Source organism: Hyperoodon ampullatus (genome assembly GCF_949752795.1).
Source record: "Hyperoodon ampullatus genome assembly, chromosome: 14".
Lineage (NCBI taxonomy): Eukaryota > Metazoa > Chordata > Mammalia > Artiodactyla > Ziphiidae > Hyperoodon > Hyperoodon ampullatus.
In genome coordinates, this window is record NC_136927.1 from 5,092,534 (window position 1) to 5,113,497 (window position 20,964).

Genomic DNA, 20,964 nt, shown 5'->3' on the forward strand with positions numbered 1-20,964 from the left:
CCCATTAGCAGAGAGGCTGCCTAAAATCATAAAATAGATACGATGATAGATACGATGATAGATACGATGGAGTCATTCATTTGGTACCAGAAGCCATTGCTAGCCTGCAAAACAGCCAATAAAAGAGATATTAGATACAATTAGGTAAATAGGGAACACCAATCAAGAGACCTAAGAAAAATGGGCTTTCACATTTTAACTGTAAAAGCCCCACCTTTCCTCCCCAAAATGCCAGGGCTATCTTACAGTGTATTGTAAAAATAGCTATTAGCAAAATCCACAGAGCTTACTTTTATGTAGCAGAAGTAATGGCCAGCATGGCAATTAAAACCAGTGTGTACCAGTACTGCATACAAATCATAAATGATCGGTTCTCCGTTTGGCTAAGACAGATATGGTCGAATATCAAGATACTCAGGATATTTCACATCCTACACAGGAATGGAAAGAGGAAAAAGGAACGTCATTTCTGAAGGTGCAGGTCATCCCGTGTGCACGGGCACAGGAGACCCCAGAGCACTGCGCCTTATGTTCTGGCAGAAAACCAGCACACTGGCCTCGTTTCAAAAGACAGAATCAACCTGGAGCACACCTGAACCTAAGTGTGTTTAATGCAATCCCACTGTATTCTTTATTTCCTTTAAACAAATAAGGATCCACAGTAAGTGAATTCTCCAAATCCATCAAAGGAGACAGTAACCATCACAACTCTGGATTTGAGAGTCCAGACAGTCTTGTTTTTTTTATTTTTATTTTTTTTTTGCGGTACGCGGGCCTCTCACTGTGTGGCCTCTCTCGTTGTGGAGCACAGGCTCCGGACGCTCAGGCTCAGCGGCCATGGCTCACGGGCCCAGCCACTCCGCGGCATGTGGGATCTTCCTGGACCGGGGCAGAAACCTGTGTCCCCTGCATCGGCAGGCAGACTCTCAACCTCTGCACCACCAGGGAAGCCCCTGACACAGAGTTTAATTGTTGCAACTTCAAAGTAGGCCAGGGCCAAAACAGAGACTGCAAGGCTCTTGCCCAAAGAACAGAGGGTCCTTGGATCAGAGGATGGGGAGGGCTTGGGTCTGTGAGTCCCCAGCTCTTATCTGGACACTAGGCGTGCTGGCAGCGTTTACCTTTCCCCCCGTGAGAACAGGAACGTGAACCTGGGGGCCTTTCTCAGGAAAAGAATTGCCAACGGCAATGAACTGGTCTCCAGCTCTACATGGTCTCCCACCACGGACACTGCAGGGACAGGCCCCTGAGCTGTCTGACTTGATGGGCTCAACCTGAGGTGTGCACATGCCCAGTGCCCAGCTTGCTCTGCTTCCAGAACCCTGACTGCGCCTCCTGGCCGGGAACCTCAAGGCCTCAAGGCCAGCCCCTTGGGCACACGCAGAGAAGCCCCTTCTGCAATCACTCTCTCACCCTCACCTTGCCCATGGAAAAAGCAAGAATGTGGGACTGTGACCGTTGCCAAGATGGAACTGGCTGTGTGGTGGACCTAGCTTCACCTTGCTCAGGGTCACAGCAAACTTCACCCATGGGAGAGGCCCAGAGCCGGGCTGCAGATCAGGGGATTGCTCCAAAGTGCTGGGGACTGGACTGTGGCCTTCCTCTTGACGAAAGGGGATTTGTGATGAAATGAGGGTGATTTCTGCAGGATCTTTCCCAATTCAGCCACCCCTGGAGCAAGACTTAAGGGCATTGCTATAAGAAGAATTGCCGAATGAGATGAACCAGGCGGGAATTATGTCACACAGCCGGGCTGAGTGCGGGTGAGGACGGGCCACTTTCCCAAACTAGGACTGGAGCCAGGTGTCTGGCCCTCGGCGGTGCCTCCTGTGAGTCCAGCTGGGCTGGGCACCGTCCTAGCTCAGCCCCTGCCTTGGCAAGCGACCAGCCAATGTGGATGTGGAGAAAGGTGATGGGCCTTTTTCCTTCCAGGCTCTTTGCTTTCGAGGGTGTTGGCTTGAACGTAACAGGACTCCCTCATGGCGGAGTTCGGGCCTCAGCTGCACAGCCTTTCATGGGGGCCTTTCCCAGGGAGAGATCTCGGCCTCCCCGCCTCCGGCAGACCCTCAGTCCTGCAGGTGGGGAATGACTTTAGGTGGACGGTGGAGAGCTTTGGGGGAGTGGTCCAGAGTGGAGGGACAGAGGCCTGCAGAAGGGGGAAATAAATCACCGAACAACTTATTTCAGTAACGCCATCTGGCCCTACAGCCCGAATGGCTCCAGAATTGCTGCGGAGGAGGGTTCACCTGTATCGATCCGGGTGGAAGAGGAGTCCGAGACTTGCCTTGATCTGCTTCCCACGGTTTATACAAGAACGACAAAGACGCAGTGGTCCACGTGAAGAAGTGGAGAAGGTGCTGATGGCCGGAACTGTGGAGCGACAGGGGCCACGGCCCTCGGCTGACCCCTCAGCCCCCCGAAGCTTCTGACTGGGACCCGTGTCGGTGTGATCCCTTCCCTCCCCAAGCACGGCCTCTGATACAGGTTGTGAAGCTCCCTCCACACCAAGTACCCACGGGGCATCCCTCCCCTCCACCTAAACCCTGCCTAGGATGTCGAAACTGATCTGTGCTGACAGAGTTGGTGAAGAGGCCGTTTTGTAAACATTTGTGTTTTTCCTCTGTCCAACCCAAGCCTGCTCTCTCCAGCTGAAGGTCCAGGATCGGGGAAGTCTATAAAGACAGAAAAATGTAGGTAATACCTACTCTACTGCAGCCAAGGAAAAACTGTGTCCCCACGCCCTGTTGTGCATGTAGGCAGATATTTCTGTGGGACAAACTCCTGCGTGTGGATGTGTTGAGGACTATGTCACTTTTAAATGTTTGACAGAGATTTGCTAAATCACCCTGAGCAAAGACATTGGATTCCTACTCCACCAATGCTGACGAAGGCGCCTTATCAACCAGACGCTGTTTTTTAACTTTTTTCCAAAGTGTAGGAGAATAGTGACACTTCATGGCTGGGTTCATTTGACTTTCTGTTGTTAAGGAAGCTAAGCATATTTTCACACATGTATTAAAGACATTTATTTTCCTTTTTCTGTGACTTCTGTGTTGATTACTTTTCTTCAAGTTTCCTATTGGATTTTTGTCTTTTTAAAAATTACTTGCAAGAGCTCTTTGATATTATGGAAATGAAAATGTTCTGTGTCACATTTGTCAAAGTCTAACCACTTGTCTCACTTTATACCCACTAGGCTGGCGATCATCAGAAACAGAGATAGTGGGACTTCCCTGGTGGTCCAGTGGTAAAGAATCTGCCTTCCAAGGCAGGGGACGTGGGTTCAATCCCTGGTCAGGGGACTAAGATCCCACATGCCGCAGGGCAACTAAGTCCATGCACCACAACTACTGAGCCCGAGCGCCTCAACTAGAGAGCCCACCTGCCGCAAATTACAGAGCCCACGTGCTCTGGAGCCAGCGTGATGCAACTGGAGAGAAAACCTGCACGCCACAACTAGAGAGAAACCCTTGTGCTGCAATGAAGATCCCACCCATCCGTCGCAGCAAAAGATCCCACATGCTGCAACTAAGACTAACGCAGCCAAAATGTAAATAAATAAATAAATACAGAGATAGTAACCAGTGCTGGCAAGGATGTAGAGGAATGGAACCCTCATACACCGCTGATGGGAAGGTAAAACGGTGCAGCCACTTTGAGAAACCATCTAGCAGTTCCTCAAAAAGTTAAATACAGAGTTCAGGTAACCCAGTAATTCCACTCTGACCTGTATACCAAGAGAAATAAAAGCATATGTCCACACAAAAGCCCAAATATGAAAGTTTATAGCAGCGTTAGTCATAATAGCCAGAAAGTAGTCAAAACCCCCACGTCCACTAATTGGTGAATGGATAGGTGAAACACAGTGCACACATACACGAAGGAAAGTTATTCAGCGATAAAAAGAAATGAAGTAGCAATTCATGCTGTAACGTGGATGAACCTTGAAAACATGCTAAGAGAAAGCCATACACCACAAGACATATACAGTATGATTCCATTTATAGGAAATGTCCAGAATAGGTAAATCTATAGAGAAAGCAGATTCGAGGTTGCCTAGGACTGGAAGGAGGCGGGGAGATTGGGAGGGTATTGGTTCAGCCTTGCTGGGAAAGCCGATTGTGGTTTTGGATGTAAAACTGTGAAGACACTAAAAGCCATTGAATTGCACACTTAAATGGTTGAATTGTGTGGTATGAGAATTATATTTCAGTAAAGTTGTTTAAAAACCACCCTGCCCCTGCAGTGAGCCCCGTGCGTCCCACCTGCCCTCTGGCCGCACCCCCTAAGGCAGCCGGGGTGAGAAGCACCAGCCAGCTCCTCCTGGAATCCCAGTTCCCACCGTCAGGGGCAGAATGAGATGCTTCATTCGGGGCAATAGCTTCTGGAACAGTCAGTATCTGCCATTGCCAATGACCCCAAAGCAGCTGGGGTGAGCCTGCTGGGGGGGATGGAGGGGAGTGGGGCCATGCCCAGCAGGCCCGGAGGCTGTCTCCCCTCCGTACTCCGTCAGTGGAGGCCTGAGGACCAGCCCAGGACTCAGCCCTGTGGGTACAGAGCCATCGCAGCGTCAGCACCCTGCCCCGCCCTTAAACTTTTCCCGGACCAGCTGGGTGGGCCCCAGCCGATTCCCAGGGAGAGATGTGGGCTGTCTCTACTTGTGTTGAGTAAGGTGCCCAGGTGGGTGGGTGGGGGGTGTGTGGCTGAGAGAGGCCTCAGCCCAGGCCACAGTTTTCAAACGATTCATGGGGCCAAGAGGGGAAATGGACTCCCTTCTGGACATATTATATGCTCATATCTTTGGCTCCCTTTGAGCCGAGACAAGTGAGGAAATTGTCTTTTTCTTTCGGATTTTAAAAGCAGCTGCATAGCACAGGGAGATCTGCTGGTGCTTTGTGACCACCTAGAGGGGTGGGATAGGGAGGGTGGAAGGGAGGGAGATGCAAGAGGGAAGAGATATGGGGACATATGTATATGTATAACTGATTCACTTTGTTATAAAGCAGAAACTAACACACCATTGTAAAGCAGTCATACTCCAATAAAGATGTTAAAAAAAATTAAAATTAAAATAAAAAAAAGAGCTTTTCCCACAAAAGGGAACTTAACCCTTTGCCAAATATCTTCCAAATAACATATTGTGTTCCCATTTACCTGTTGACTTTGGGGGAGTGAGAGCACGTGTGAGTGTGTGCTGCACAAAATGTGTGGCCAGATTTGATAGTTCTTCTCCATCTGGCTTCTGTGTTTTCTACAAGCTCAGAAAGGGCTCCTGATTTCCAGCCCAGGATTCTGTCTCACACATTGGACCCTCCAGCAGGTGACTCTCAGGTCTCATAGGCTCTGTCTGGATTTTATCTTATGGATCTCAGGTAGGAACCTCCTTGGGCTGATGTGTATTTTTCATATCCTGGAAAGAAAAGTAGTGATTTCCCAACTTCTGAGTTCTTGGGAGCCCCTCTCTGTGGCCGAGCCAGGCCCCAAAAGCAGAGTGGGATGGAGTCCCGACCGTCAGGGCAGCCTGGCATGGGACGAGAATCACACACGGAAGAGGAAACCGGACAAGGGCAGCCTGCCCGGGACAAGGCTGGAGATGGGGAGTAATGGCTGGCGGGCCAAGGGGGATCTGCCCTCTGTTCATCCCACAGAGGCTTATCACACCCGAGTCTGTTGCCAGCCTTCTGCTTCATGTCCTCGGCACCACCCCTGGCCTCCCGACCTGAGGACCTCTGGCCCCAGGTCCCCTGAGCCTGGCTGTTTTGTGTCTCTAAGACTGAGGGGCCACATGACAAGACACTGATGGAAACAGCCCTGGAGGTGACTTCACTTCCAGCTGCCCATCCAAAGCGCAGAAACTTAGAAAGTCAGGAGCCGAGGGACAGGAGCTGGGACTCAGCACGTGGGGCAGATGCTGGGGGCTCCTGGTGAGCCTGCGGACTTCTGAGGGCAGAGGGTCCCCTGACAGAGGGGCTGGTCACTTGGGCAACATCAGTGGGGCAGGGCTTATGTCACAAAGGGGCCAGAGGTGACCACTGGGAGGGAGGGCAGCTGAGGGCAGACGCCCCCTGACACCGACAGACACCCTGAGCAGGCACGTGGCTGTGAACTGAGAGTGCCAGAGACAAGCGGGCCACAGGCAGGAGCCACCGAGCTCGGGTCCCGAGGAAGGAGAGAGACCGTTTGCAGCCGGCGGCCAGCTCAGGACTCGGCTGCAGCATCGTGGAAAGGAGCTTGGTGCTCAGGTGGGTCCCAGGTTTAGCCATGCTGGGTGGAAGACGGCCCAGGGCAACCGTCCCGTGTGTCTGGGCAACTCTTCCAGAGGCCACGGAGCGGGTCTGAACCGCTCCAATCCCACGCGTGTCACATCAATGCTGCCGTCGCGTGGACGCCGGGCAGGAGGGGGCAGGTTACCACGGGCCAGGCCGGCAGGTGGAGGGGACCCGGTGTCCTCACGCATCAACCTCCCCACAGGCCTGTCTCTGGGAAGCACACGGGAAAGTCGCCTCCCGCAGCCTGGGTTTGGTTGGCGATTCCTGGCAGAGGGCATGTGGGTCAGAGCAGTGTCCTGGATGGGCAACCGAGCTAAGACCCCAGGAGTGTTCAGTGCTGGGTGTCTGTATCTAGAGCCTGACGGACACCAGGCATCTCTTGGTTTGGCCATCACGTCCTCTGTTCAGCTTGGACACTCTGTCCCCACTTCTCTGTGGCGAACACAACCCACGGACCCTGCTTTGTCTCGAGGGGCTTGCTCCTTGTCTGCATCTGACACATTAACCGCTGCCTCTGCCTCGTGAGCCAAATCCTGGTGACCTTCTGTGGCAGAAGGGATTCCTCTAAAGCAAATGCACTTTACAAGCCGTGACCCCTCCTACGCGTGGGTGAGACTGAGGCAGGGCAGCCCTGGTCTGAAGCAGACACGCACCCCGTGGCCGTTTCCTCCTGTGTAAAGGGTTTCGCAGCCCCACGGGGCTCTGATGATGAGAGGCCACACAGCACGTGCAGTGCCTACCACAGGGCCCAACCCAGCCGGCTGGAAGGACAGGCGTGTGTGTGTGTACATGTATGTGTGCATCCCTCCCACACGTGAGTGCACAGAGGTGTGTGTCCTTCTAGAAAGGAAGCATCCAAGATGGGAAAATGGACTGAATTGCACATTTTGCAGGCGGCTTCTTTTTTGGGCAGGCGACGTTAACCGCTGTTCTCCCTTTCCGCCTGCAGCAGAGCTAGGAGGGGCCGGGTGCAGACGCAGCAGGGCCCGGCCAGCCTTGCGAGGACAGGAGGGACTCGGCCGTGCCCCCTGGGCTGAGGGGCCATGGCCAGGCTCCGCCCCGGCCTGCTGCTCCTGATGGCCGCGCTGGCCCTCGCGTCCAGAGGTGTCCAGGCCTGGGGTTCATCGAAGGTGGTGAGGAAATTCCAAGATGTCCCCGAATCCTACGTATACGTGCAGCAGGCACTGTGGTTCGCCATGAAGGAGTACAACAAGGCCAGCAAGGACAAGTACACCTTCAAGGTGTTGCAGATTCTGAAGTCCCAGGAGCAGGTTGGTGGCTTTCACTCCCCGTTCTCTGTCCCCACACTCGCCTTTGTGGCAGGGCTGTCGTCCGTGGAGAGAAGCTGAGAGACACCTGAGCCAGCATTTATGAACTTTATTTTAGGGGGTTTTGGAAGAAAGTTAATTAAACTTCCTCCTTTATCGTTCTGGGGTAAAACATAATATATCCATTCAAATAACTTAAACTTAGTTATAGCCACATCAGAAAACACAGGTAAGAGCCCAGAAGGGCTCCTGAAGGGGTCAAGTTTGGGACAGTTTGAGCTGATATCATCAACCTGAGTGGCTACAGGGATGGATTATAACACATTTAACAAGTGAACAAACTCCATATCCAGCTTTCACTGTGAAAAGGAACCAGGGAGGAAGGGAAGGCTCTTTTTTTTTACAGAAAAATGCCTACTTAGAGATGTGAAAGAATATGAAACTAGAAAATCGCCTTTTGTAACCACCATGGTAATAACTAACTCAGGCCGAAGATCAGCAATGAATCCTCCACCCGGTGTGGGGGGAGGGGGGAGGGGGAGGGGGAGGGAGGGGGTGGACCGCTATAGGGATTGCTTGTTACTTAATTACAACCAGGACACATGGGGCAAATCGACACCGTGTGCCTCTGACGTGACATCACTGCAGGGACACAGCGTCGCCTGTATACGGTGTTCCTGCTCCAAATGCCTGAGGGTGATCTCGAGGGACAATTAGACGAGTCCGTGTTATGCGGCGTTCTCTAAGACCGCTTAAAAATATCAGTGCTGGGCTTCCCTGGTGGCGCAGTGGTTGAGAGTCCGCCTGCCGACGCAGGGGACACGGGTTCGTGCCCCGGTCCGGGAAGATCCCACATGCCGCGGAGCGGCTGGGCCCGTGAGCCATGGCCGCTGAGCCTGCGCGTCCGGAGCCTGTGCTCCGCAACGGGAGAGGCCACAATAGTGAGAGGCCCGCGTACCGCAAAAAGAAAAGAAAAAAAAAAAAAAAATCAGTGCCGTGAAAGACGGGGAAAAAGAAGGAAACGGTTCTCATTAAAGGAGGCTGAAGAAACATGACGTTAAATGCAAGATGTGATCCTGTATTGTCTCTTAGATTTAAATTATACTGTAAAGGATGTTCTTAGGGCAGTTGGGAGGATTTGAACACGGACCATGTCTGAGAAGAGTGCATTGAACCAGCGCTGTGTTTCCTGAGAAAGAGGGGTGTCCTGAGGTTTATGCAGGAGCCCGAGATGGGAGGTGGAGGGGTGAGCAACGGGAGGGGTCGGCAGAAGGTGAGGGGGCCCCACTGGGCCCGGGTCACGTGTGACGCCGGCCTGACCTGCACCTCTGCCCCCTTCCTCCTCCACTCGCCCCATCTGCCCTCTAACCTGCGCTGCCCACCCTCCAGCCACCGTCAACCTGCCTCCGTTTCCGGTTTTCTTATGTGGGTAGAAGTTTCACTCAGCGTCTGGATCCCCTAAGAGGCCGGGACCCCTGGCTCCTGGCCACCTGCACAGGCTGTGGGCCCCGGGTTCCTGCTGGTTCTCCGCGTGGCCCCAGCTGTGTGGTTTGTGTTTTTAGGCAGTGACACCTGGTCCAGGATGTGCGTCCCCAATGGGTGGCTGAAGTAAAACCTCATGGATGTCGATGCCCCAGGGGCCTCAGATTTGGTACCTGTTCTTAGTGAAGTTCCCGTCTTTCCCCGGATTAGTCCACTTTCTTGGACATTTTAATCTGTGCTCTCCATTTACAGAAATAGATATACATGGTTCTGCTTTAAAGGCAGGTATTTAATAATAAAATAAACCAAAGACCCACATAGCTCAAGACTAACGAATCATTTCATAGTGTTTGCTACTTCTTTTCACGAATGTACGTTTTTTGTGTGTGTGGTTTTCTTTTTTTGTTTTTTTTTAACCAGATAGCACCATTTATTAAAAAGAGCATTATTTCTACACTATACCACAGTGTCACCCCTGCCAAGCATGAGGTATTCTGCAGATGTAGGACTCTTTTCTATTCTTTTTTTTTTAATTTTTAAATTTAATTTTATTTTTTATACAGCAGGTTCTTATTAGTCATCCATTTTATACACATCAGTGTATACATGTCAATCCCAATCTCCCAATTCATCACACCACCACTCCCACCCCCCACCGCTTTCCCCTCTTGGTGTCCATACATTTGTTCTCTACATCTGTGTCTCAATTTCTGCCCTGCAAACCAGTTCATCTGTACCATTTTTCTAGGTTCCACATATATGTGTTAATATACAATATTTGTTTTTCTCTTTCTGACTTACCTCACTCTGTACAGCAGTCTCTAGATCTATCACGTCTCTACCCAATTTCGTTCCTTTTTATGACTGAGTAATATTCCATTGTGTATATGTACCACGTCTTCTTTATCCATTCGTCTGTCAATGGGCATTTAGGTTGCTTCCATGACCTGGCAATTGTAAATAGTGCTGCAATGAACATTGGGGTGCATGTGTCTTTTTGAAATATAGTTTTCTCTGGGTATATGCCCAGAAGTGGGATTGCTGGGTCATAGGGTAATTCTATTTTTAGTTTTTAAAGGAACCTCCATACCATTCTCCATAGTGGCTGTATCAATTTACATTCCCACCAACAGTGCACGAGGGTTCCCTTTTCTCCACACCCTCTCCAGCGTTTGTTATTTGTAGATTTTCTGATGATGCCCATTCTAACTGGTGTGAGGTGATACCTCATTGTAGTTTTGATTTGCATTTCTCTAATAATTAGTGATGTTGAGCAGCTTTTCATGTGCATCTTGACCATCTGTATGTCTTCTTTGGAGAAATGTCTATTTAGGTTTTCTGCCCATTTTTGGATTGGGTTGTTTGTTTTGTTAATATTGAGCTGCATGAGCTGTTTATATATTTTGGAGATTAATCCTTTGTCCATTGATTCATTTGAAAATATTTTTTCCCATTCTGAGGGTTGTCTTTTCATCTTGTTTATGGCTTCCTTTGCTGTGCAAAAGCTTCTACGTTTCATTAGGTCCCATTTGTTTATTTTTGTTTTTATTTCTGTTACTCTAGGAGGTGGATCAAAAAAGATCTTGCCGTGATTTATGTCAAAGAGTGTTCTTCCTATGTTTTCCTCTAAGAGTTTTATAGTGTCCAGTCTTACATTTAGGTCTCTAATCCATTTTGAGTTTATTTTTGTGTATGGTGTTAGGGAGTGTTCTAATTTCATTTTTTACATGTAGCTGTCCAGTTTTCCCGGCATCACTTATTGAAGAGACTGTCCTTTCTCTATTGTATACCCTTGCCTCCTTTGTCATAGATTAGTTGACCATAGGTGTGTGGGTTTATCTCTGGGCTTTCTATCTTGTTCCATTGATCTATATTTCTGTTTTAGTTCCAGTACCATATTGTCTTGATTACTGTAGCTTTGTAGTATAGTCTGAAGTCAGGGAGTCAGATTCCTCCAGCTCCGTTTTTTCCCCTCAAGACTGCTTTTGTTTTTTGGGGTCTTTTTTGTATCCATACAAATTTTAAGACTTTTTGTTCAGTTCTGTAAAAAATGCCATTGGTAATTTGATAGGGATTGCATTGAATCTGTAGACTGCTTTGGGTAGTATAGTCATTTTCACAATATTGATTCTTCCAATCCAAGAACATGGTTTATCTCTCCATCTGTTGGTATCATCTTTAATTTCTTTCATCAGTGTCTTATAGTTTACTGCATTCAGGTCTTTTGTCTCCCTAGGTAGGTTTATTCCTAGGTACTTTATTCTTTTTGTTGCAGTGGTAAATGGGAGTGTTTCCTTAATTTCTCTTTCAGATTTTTCATCATTAGTGTATAGGAATGCAAGAGATTTCTGTGTATTAATTTTATATCCTGCAACTTTACCAAATTCATTGATTAGCTCTAGTAGTTTTCTGGTGGCATCTTTAGGATTCTCTATGTATAGTATCATGTCATCTGCAAACAGTGACAGTTTTACTTCTTCTTTTCCAACTTGTATTCCTTTTATTTCTTTTTCTTCTCTGATTGCCATGGCTAGGACTTCCAAGCCTATGTAGAATAATAGTGGTGAGAGTAGACATCCTTGTCTTGTTCCTGATCTTAGAGGAAATGTTTTCAGTTTTTCACCATTGAGAATGATGTTTGCTGTGGGTTTGTCCTATATGGCCTTTATTATGTTGAGGTAGGTTCCCTCTATGCCCACTTTCTGGAGAGTTTTTATCATAAATGGGTGTTGAATTTTGTCAAAAGCTTTTTCTGTATCTATTGAGATGATCATATGGTTTTTATTCTTCAATTTGTTAATATGGTGTATTGCATTGATTGATTTGTGTATATTGAAGAATCCTCGCATCCCTGGGATAAATCCCACTTGATCATGGTGTTTGATCCTTTTAATGTGTTGTTGGATTCTGTTTGCTAGTATTTTGTTGAGCATTTTTGCATCTATATTCATCAGTGATATTGGTCTGTAATTTTCTTTTTTTGTAGTATCTTTGTCTGGTTTTGGTATCAGGGTGATGGTGGCCTCATAGAATGAGTTTGGAAGTGTTCCTTCCTCTACAATTTTTTTGGAAGAGCTTGAGAAGGATGGGCGTTAGCTCTTTTCTAAATGTTTGATAGAATTCACTTGTGAAGCCACCTGGTCCTGGGCTTTTGTTTGTTGGAAGATTTTTCATCCAGTTTCAATTTCATTACTTGTGATTTGTCTGTTCATATTTTCTATTTCTTCCTGGTTCAGTCTTGAAGGTTATACCTTTCTAGGAATTTGTCCATTTCTTCCAGGTTGTCCATTTTATTGGCATAGAGTTGCTTGTTGTAGTCTCTTAGGATCCTTTGTATTTCTGCAGTGTCTGTTGTAACTTCTCCTTTTTCATTTCTAATTTTATTGATTTGAGTCCTCTCCCTCTTTTTCTTGATGAGTCTGGCTGTGGTTTGTCAATTTTGTTTCTCTTCTGAAAGAACAAGCTTTTAGTTTTATTGATATTTGTTATTGTTTTCTTTGTTTCTATATCATTTATTTCTGCTCTGATCTTTATGATTTCTTTCCTTCTGCTAACTTTGGGTTTCATTTGTTCTTTTTTCTCTAGTTTCTTTAGGTGTAAGGTTAGATTGTTTATTTGAGATTTTTCTTGTTTCTTGAGGTAGGCTTGTATAGCTATAAACTTCCCTCTTAGAACTGCTTTTGCTGCATCCCGTAGGTTTTGGATCGTTGTGTTTTCGTTGTCATATGTCTCTAGGTATTTTTTGATTTCCTCTTTGATTTCTTCAGTGATCTCTTGGTTATTTAGTAACGTATTGTTTAGCCTCCGTGTGTTTTTGTTTTTTCCTTTTCTTCCCCTGTAATTGATTTCTAATCTCATAGCATTGTGTTCAGAAAAGATGCTTGATATGATTTCAATTTTTTAAAATTTACTGAGGCTTGATTTGTGACCCAGGATGTGATCTATCCTGGAGAATGTTCCGTGCGCACTTGAGAAGAAAGTGTAATCTGCTTTTTTAAAATGTAATGTCCTATAAATATCAATCAAATCTACCTGGTCTATTGTGTCATTTAAAGCTTGTGTTTCTTTATTAATTTTCTGTTTGGATGATCTGTCCATTGGTGTAAGTGAGGTGTTAAAGTCCCCCACTGTTATTGTGTTACTGTTGATTTCCTTTTTTATAGCTGTTAGCAGTTGCCTTATGTATTGAGGTGCTCCTATGTTGGGTGCATATATATTTATAATTGTTTTATCTTCTTCTTGGATTGATTCTTTGATCATTAGGTAGTATCCTTCCTTGTCTCCTTTAACATTCTTTATTTTAAAGTCTATTTTACCTGATATGAGTATTGCTACTCCAGCTTTCTTTTGATTTCCATTTGCATGGAATATCTTTTTCCATCCCCTCACTTTCAGTCTGTATGTGTCCCTAGGTCTGAAGTGGGTCTCTTGTAGACAGCAAATATATGGGTCCTGTTTTTGTATCCATTCAGCCAGTCTATGTCTTTTGGTTGGAACATTTGATCCATTCACATTTAAGGTAATTATCGATATATATGTTCCTATTACCATTTTCTTAATTGTTTTGGGTTTGTTTTTGTAGGTCCTTTTCTTCTCTTGTGTTTCCCACTTAGAGAAGTTCCTTTAGCATTTCTTGTAGAGCTGGTTTGGTGGTGCTGAATTCTCTTATCTTTTGCTTGTCTGTAAAGCTTTTGATTTCTCCATTGAATCTGAATGAGATCCTTGCCAGGTAGACTAATCTTGGTTGTAGGTTCTTCCTTTTCATCACTTTAAGTATATCATGCCACTCCCTTCTGGCCTGTAGAGTTTCTGCTGAGAAATCAGCTGTTAAGCTTATGGGAGTTCCCTTGTATGTTATTTGTCATTTTTTCCTTGCTGCTTTCAATAATTTTTCTTTGTCTTTAATTTTTGCCAATTTGATTACTATGTGTCTCAGTGTGTTTCTCCTTGGGTTTATCCTGTACAGGACTCTCTGCACTTCCTGACTTGGGTAGCTATTTCCTTTCCCATGTTAGGGAAGTTTTTGACTATAATCTCTTCAAATGTTTTCTTGGGTCCTTTATCTCTCTCTTCTCCTTCTGGGACCCCTATAATGTGAATGTTGTTGCATTTAATGTTGTCCCAGAGGTCTCTTAGGCTGTTTTCATTTCTTTTCCTTCTTTTTTCTTTATTCTGTTCCGCAGCAGTGAATCCACCATTCTGTTTTCCAGGTCACTTATTCGTTCTTCTGCCTCAGTTATTCTGCTATTGATTCCTTCTAGTGTAGTTTTCATTTCAGTTATTGTATTGTTCATCTGTGTTTGTTTGTTCTTTAATTCTTCTAGGTCTTTGTTAAACATTTCTTGCATCTTCTTGATCTTTGCCTCCATTCTTTTTCTGAGGTCCTAGATCATCTTCGTTATCATTATTCTGAATTCTTTTTCTGGAATGTTGCCTATCTCCGCTTCATTTAGTTGTTTTTCTGGGGTTTATCTTGTTCCTTCATCTGGTACATAGCTCTCTGCCTTTTCATCTTGTCTATCTTTCTGTGAATGTGGTTTTTGTTCCAAAGGCTGCAGGATTGTAGTTCTTCTTGCTTCTGCTGTCTGCCCTCTGGTGGATGAGGCTATCTAAGAGGCTTGTGCAAGTTTCCTGATGGGAGGGACTAGTCACGAATGTACATTTTATTTCTTAGTGGACTGTCAGCTCAAATGCAGGTAAGGATGCAAAAGAATCAGGTAGAAACAGGTTCAAAAAGAGGCTAGAACAGAAGTGTTTAAAACTCCTTGGAATTCCAGCTACAAACTGCTGAAAAATATATTGAAGAAAGGAGGTAAGGAAGAATGAACCACCCCCCAAACAAAAATAACTCCTAATGAAAGTGAACAGAAAAATGCTGGGTGAAAATTAGGATAAAAATAACATATGCCCAGGAGCTATAGAAAGAAAACTGCTCTATTCCATTGGATGATTTAAGTTAAAAGTGCAAAGATCTTTATCAGCAGTGGCCACTAACAGCCTGAAGCCAAACCTGGCCCACTTCTCATCTTTGTACATCCCGTGAGCTACAAATGATTATAAGAAACAAATGAAGGAGACTATTTTGTGACATATGAAAATTACATTACATTGAAACTTCAGTGTCCATAAACACAATTTTATTAGAACACAGCCACACACACTTTTTGAGGGTCCTCTGGGCTGTATTTGTGCTGCAAAGCCTGGAATATTTCCTCTCTGGCCTTTGAAGAAAAAGCATGTGGCCGCCTGCTTCAGTTCATAGCTGGCTGGGGTTCTGCTGCCGATTTCACACACAGCGAAGACTGGTAGGAAAGACCGCCAATGGCAGCCTGGAGCCATGTTTACTTTGTGCTAGATCCAGTGGCTTTCTGTAGGCACACTCAGGTTTTCAGGTTCACATAGGAGGAAACAGGCACAGAGAGGTTTAGTAACTTGCCCAGGGTCACACAGCTACTAAGTAGAAGAGCCAAGGTTTAAACTCAGGCTGCCTGCTCTTAATCTGTCCATGCTACTGCCTCTGAGTGATGCTGGATGGGATGAAGGTGATGGGACGTTGCAGCCAGCCAGGAGGGGACGGTGTCACAGGAGGCCAGGAGAGTCAGAGAGGCCTGGTCATGAAAGGAGTGAGGGGCTGCCTCTGAAGCTGGATCCCCATCTGCCTCCCTTTCCTGGGCAATTGGGGGTCAAGACGGAGCTGGTGGTCAGTCAGTGATTGTTGAGTGTGATTTGGGAAAGTCTGTTTTCTTGATAATTTTCACTTGGAAGTATAACTCAAAGCTAAAGCACTCCTTCTCAGCTGGGCATGGATTTTGCTCCACAGGGCATTTTTGGCAATGCTCAGAGATGTTTCTGGTCATCACAACTGAAGGGGCTGCTACTGAGATTGGGGTGGTGGAGGCCAGGGATGTGGGTCACCACCCTCCAGACACAGCACGGCCCCCCATGGCCAAGAAGGACCCAGCTCCAAATGCCAACAGAGCTGAGGCAGAGAAACTTAATATCCAGTCATGAAAAATGTGCTAGGGGTACATTTGGAAGTAGTTGAGGTAAAAAGTGAAAGTGACCACTGATTTCTTTCATCCCCCATGGACTCAGCAATCCTGGGGGCACCCCACAAGTGTCCTTTCAGACACTTAGATGCATAACTGAAAATTTTAAGTATACTTTATATTCATGAAACTGTACTTAAAATTCTGCCTACACCCATTTTGTTCAATGCCCAGGTGACTTTTCTAGAACTTCCAAAATGTTTACTGTATTTTCCAAATTATCTCTTATTCTTCTGGGCTCAGTTATGGTGCTTAACTAACTTGGTCATTCTCATTCACATGCTCTCTCCCTGACATCTCGTAAACTTTGTTTTCCTGTTCATTGTTTACTCATGAGAGTGGACATTTGCCATTGTTCATCTGCATTTCCCTGTGAGACCCTTCTTGGGTACAGCGCTGACGGGAGCTCTGCATGGGGAGGGGAGGGGAGGGGAGATGCCCAGAAAGTCAGGGATTTGGGAGGGTGTGTGACGTGGAAGAAGGCAAGGATGACTAAAACTACCAAAGCTTTAAAGAGGATCGATACACTCTCAGTGGATTTCGATGAAAATGCTGTTTATTTCCCAAGCTCCAATGAGCAAACCATCAGTTTTCCCAGGAAAATGGTCTTTAGGGGAATAGTTTTCTTGCTTTATTTTGGTGACAGTTGTCATTACTTTAAAATTAAATACCATAATGAGAGAGACTGAGAAACAGAGAGAGAGAGAGAGAGAGAGAGAGAGCCACCTCCACATTACCCCAAAACTCTGGCCAAAAAAAAAAAAAAAAACTGTAGGAGAGAAGGAGGTGAGAAGACATCTTTTGCCCTAAGCAGTCAGTGACATGTTTGTTTATCAGAAATGACAATTGATACCACATATTCTTTTATGATCTCTAACTTTAAATTACTCATGGACAGGTCACGGATAGTTTGGATTACCTTCTTGAAGTCAAAATTGCCCGGACAATGTGCAAGAAAGCTTCAGGGGAAAATGAAAACTGCTTAGTACAATGGGATCCCAAAATGCAGAAGGTAGGTGCTAAGATAGAGTTCAACAGCCTTGGATCATCTTGCTCAAAATCACCTGTTACCCTCCAAGGATTCCTCCCAGTCTCTGCCTTTGCACAGATCATGGAACTCCTAGAGATGCCCTGTTTCTGACCTCATATAGATTCCAGCTTATCTGTTTTCTTTATTTATTGCGACTTAGAAAGGAAGAAAGGGTAACTACCTGAGCTCCTTGGAAAATAAATTTTAAAACCTGATACTGTTTTAAATAGTAATAGGCCCTATTCACTTAGTAGAAAATTTAGAAATTTTCCGAAGTATTAAGTAGCTTAAAATCAACTACAGAAGAAAAAAACAATCAACTAAAAATACCTTTATGGAAAGTTTACTGCTGTCAACTTATTTTTATGTATCCTAGTTTTTTCTATATTTTACATTTGTATTTTTGTGTAGTGGGGATCACACTGTACACTGTTCCACAATTTAGATTTTTATTTAATAATACAATCTAAGGATTTCCAAAACCGTAAAATTATTTGAGGGCATTATGTAATGAAACTATTTGACTTCGTTTAATGGTGTTTCCACATATTATTTAGTCAACCCCTGAGAAATGATTATTTAAGTTTTTCTAATTTTTAGCTATTATGAACAGTGCCATAATGAATATTCTTCTTTATTTCTGTTTGTGTGTATATCTGATTGTTGTTGCCTTGTGGGTAGAGTTCCAAGAAGTTGAATTCCTTGTCCAATATTTTTTCACTTCTTAAAGATTTTTAATATGTTAATACAGTGCTAAAGTATCCTCTATGGTTGATTTTAATAATTGGGTTTTCAATCCCTTTATTTCGCGATTGTTTCCTGTCTACCCTGGCGATCACAAGTTAAGCAATTAGTTAATCCTCTGGTAAGCACACTACCTGCCCTCCCTGCCCCGCCTGCCACTGCCAGGAACCAGCTCCACTCATCCTGATGCCCCTCCGGCCTGGACACCCCGCCAACCTGGCCTCAGTTCCTCCGTGGCCTGTCTGGGTTACTGGTCACTTGGTCCTATTTCCCCCTCAGCCTGGGCCCTCAGTCTGTGTATCTTATGCAACTTCACTTCTACTGGATGTTGCCATAAAGAGCTATTTGTACTTTATATTTTTATTCTAACTGAATAAAGATTTTAGGTGAGAGGAGGGACACAGTGATCTCATCCACACCAGGAGCCTGGAGCCCCGCTCCCTCTGCAGGCCCTGTGTCTCCTCCCAGCTCCCCAGCTGCAAGCTTTCCCTGGTGGAATCTGGCCAGACTCTGACACCGCTTTCCAAGGCGTGCAGGACCCTGGCTATTCTTGTGGTGTTGTGTCCCCTGGGAAGGACCCACTGGGCCCTCCACGCTGCGTGGGGTCTCCATGGGCTGCAGGAAGTTGGCATGTCTGGAGAAGGGCCAGAGCTGGACACGAGGATTTCTTGAGGATAATTGGTCCTGGGCTCCAACTATTACTCACCTGGAGCAAATGGAGCCACAACCGTGATGGCTTCAGCTCTCAGGGAGGTGAACCGATGGGGGTCCATCCCAGTCATGAGTCTGGCTGCTCTGCCATTGGGCCAACAGCTTGGGGGTCTGTAGAGGCGTGGCTGGCTCGGACGGCCTTTTGGCCCTCTTGAAGCCAAATCCTGGCACCTGGAAATAGGAACTTCTGGGGTTTTCTGACTTGTGTTTTTTTGCAATTTTTCTTACAAGCTGGTTATTGTTTTTGTCTCTTTTAGATGTTTCATTGCACCTTTATTGTGGCATCCAAACCCTGGAACTTTGAACTCAATATGCTGAAGGAAGAATGCCAGCCTGTCTAATGGTCTTCTAGCACATTCTGCCGCTCTCATGAGCATTTAAAGAAGCAAAGACACTCGCAAAACATTTAAATAACACATCTGACCTATTGACTTCATTTTGTAGCCTTCTTGCTTTTTTGTGCATTCTTCAGGGGTGGAGGCTGAGAATGCGGTGCCGGGCTGGGTAGTGTCTTCTGCTTGGTCAATGCAGTTACCAGCAGGGGCAGTCTGCTCCCAATGAATGGAAGAGAACCTGAACCTGTTTCCTTATTTCACCAAACTCTGGGCACAAGTTACTTTTCACTGACAGCTCTTTGTGTGGAACTAATAGGGAGACCCACCCCTCCACTGCTTCAGGCTGGTGGGTAGTTTCTGCAAGGCTCTGAAGATGAGTTGAGAAGGCTCCTCCATGGATTTCCACAGAAATATCCCTGCCCAGGACTCTGGAAGACACAGCAAAATGGCTTTAGAAACAGTTTTAAGCCCCCTGATCCAACCTGGGAGCTAGCTGTATCATTTAGAGATTTGTGTTTTACTTTTGGCTTTGAATTGAGGCAGAAAAATGCAAGAGGGATGGTACACGGAGAGTAGGCTGCATTTGTGCATGTGTGTGTGTGTGCACACGTGTGTGTGCTCGCACAGGGTAAGAGGTATAATCTAATGCTGAGTGACTCATCACCCTGCCCTTGGTGCTTAAGCAATGTATTTATGTCTCCGTGGTGTCTGTGCACCAGGGGTCTGGGGTGGCTTGGCTGATGTCACCTATCCTGAGGTCACACTCAGGCTCTGACGGCATTGCGCTTGTCTGAAGGTGAGTTTGGCCCCGGAGAACCCATTCTCCAGGCGGCTTGCCCTCCCGGCTGCTGGCTGGTGTTGGCTGTCGGCAGGTGGTGTCTGCTGTCCTCGGTGCGGGTCTCTCCACTTGGCCTCTGTGCGCTGGGTGAGGGGGATGGGCTCCTCTGGACAGAGTGTCCAAGAGACGGGGACGGAAGCCACGGCGCGCTCGGTGACCCAGCTTCAGATGTGACACACCATCACCTCTTTGTGTTGTTGGTCACCTAGATCAGCTCTGGTTCGGTGTGGGAGGGGAGGCTTAAAGACGTCATGACCAGGAGATACGCTTCAGCAGAGGCCATGGAGGAGGCAGGCTCTCGCTGTGTGTGTGTGTGTGTGTATGTATGTGTAGGGCTGGGCTGAGATGGTGAAGCGGGTCAATATGACAAGAAGGAAGCACGCTCCAAAATGTAGGTGTGGAAACTACAGCACTGGTGTGCAGGTGAGGGCCAGCCAGGTAAGTGTCAACAGCCACACAGGAGCAGGTCGAAGCCCACCTGGCTGACAGGTGAACCCTCCCTGGGACTCCTCCTCTGGCAGGACTTGCCTGCGGTGAGCATCTGTGAGGGGTGGGCTGGACAGCGGGGTGCCTGATGCTCCTGAGAGGAGCCCACCGCCAATGCAGGACTTGGGGGAGAAATACCTCAGCTCTTTTTTATAAATTACAGCGTAATTGACCTACAACACTGTTAGTTCCAACTGCACAACAATATTCCTCTTTGTTACAAAGTGAGCCCCAAGATAAGTCTAGTTACCATCTGTCACCCTATTGATACAAAGTTATTACAATATGATTGGCTGCCCCCATGCTGGACATTACATCCTTGTATCTCATTTATAACTAGACTTTTGTACCTCTTAATCTCCCTCACCCTTTTCATTCACTCCCATCCCCCCAGCATAGATCATCAAGAATTTGGGGGGAAAAAAAGGAGAAAGAGTCACAAATGCACCTCCAGCAGGGCATGTTGCTTTCCCGGGCTGACAACCACGACGAGGAAACCAGCGTCCAAATCCCACGGCTGTTCTAGTTCCCTGGGAGTCTGGGGACCAGGGCTGGGGGAGGCGCAGACGGGGGAGCGGGCTGAGGAGTATACAGGGAAGGGACGGCCAGCTGCTGGGTGTGTCCCTGTGTCCATCACCAGACAGCCCCGCCCCTTCCTGTCCACCGGAGAGGCCCGGGCAACTGCAAAGTCCTCCCAAGGTCTCCACTTGCTTATTCCTTTGTGTTGAGTCCTTATTTATTGAGCCCCAGGG

At 46.6% G+C, this 20,964-nt stretch overlaps 1 protein-coding gene and 1 pseudogene across 2 annotated transcripts in view; one reads left to right on the forward strand and one right to left on the reverse strand.

Annotated features, from left to right (window-relative positions):
* Positions 1-6,263, reverse strand: part of LOC307062575 (ubiquitin carboxyl-terminal hydrolase 42-like) — a 28,370-nt pseudogene extending 22,107 nt beyond the window's left edge. Inside the window, exon 1 of the transcript in view lies at positions 6,096-6,263. The product of the transcript in view is annotated as a ubiquitin carboxyl-terminal hydrolase 42-like (transcript). The remainder of the gene's footprint in view (positions 1-6,095) is intronic.
* A 1,049-nt stretch (positions 6,264-7,312) lies between these two features.
* Positions 7,313-18,894, forward strand: CST8 (cystatin 8; the record flags this gene model as incomplete). The annotated part of the gene is made up of 3 exons (XM_079718309.1): positions 7,313-7,540; positions 16,967-17,080; positions 18,811-18,894. The coding sequence occupies 3 exons, from the start codon at positions 7,313-7,315 to the stop codon at positions 18,892-18,894; spliced, it is 426 nt and encodes a 141-aa protein (XP_079574435.1).
* Between the last annotated feature and the right edge of the window lie 2,070 nt (positions 18,895-20,964).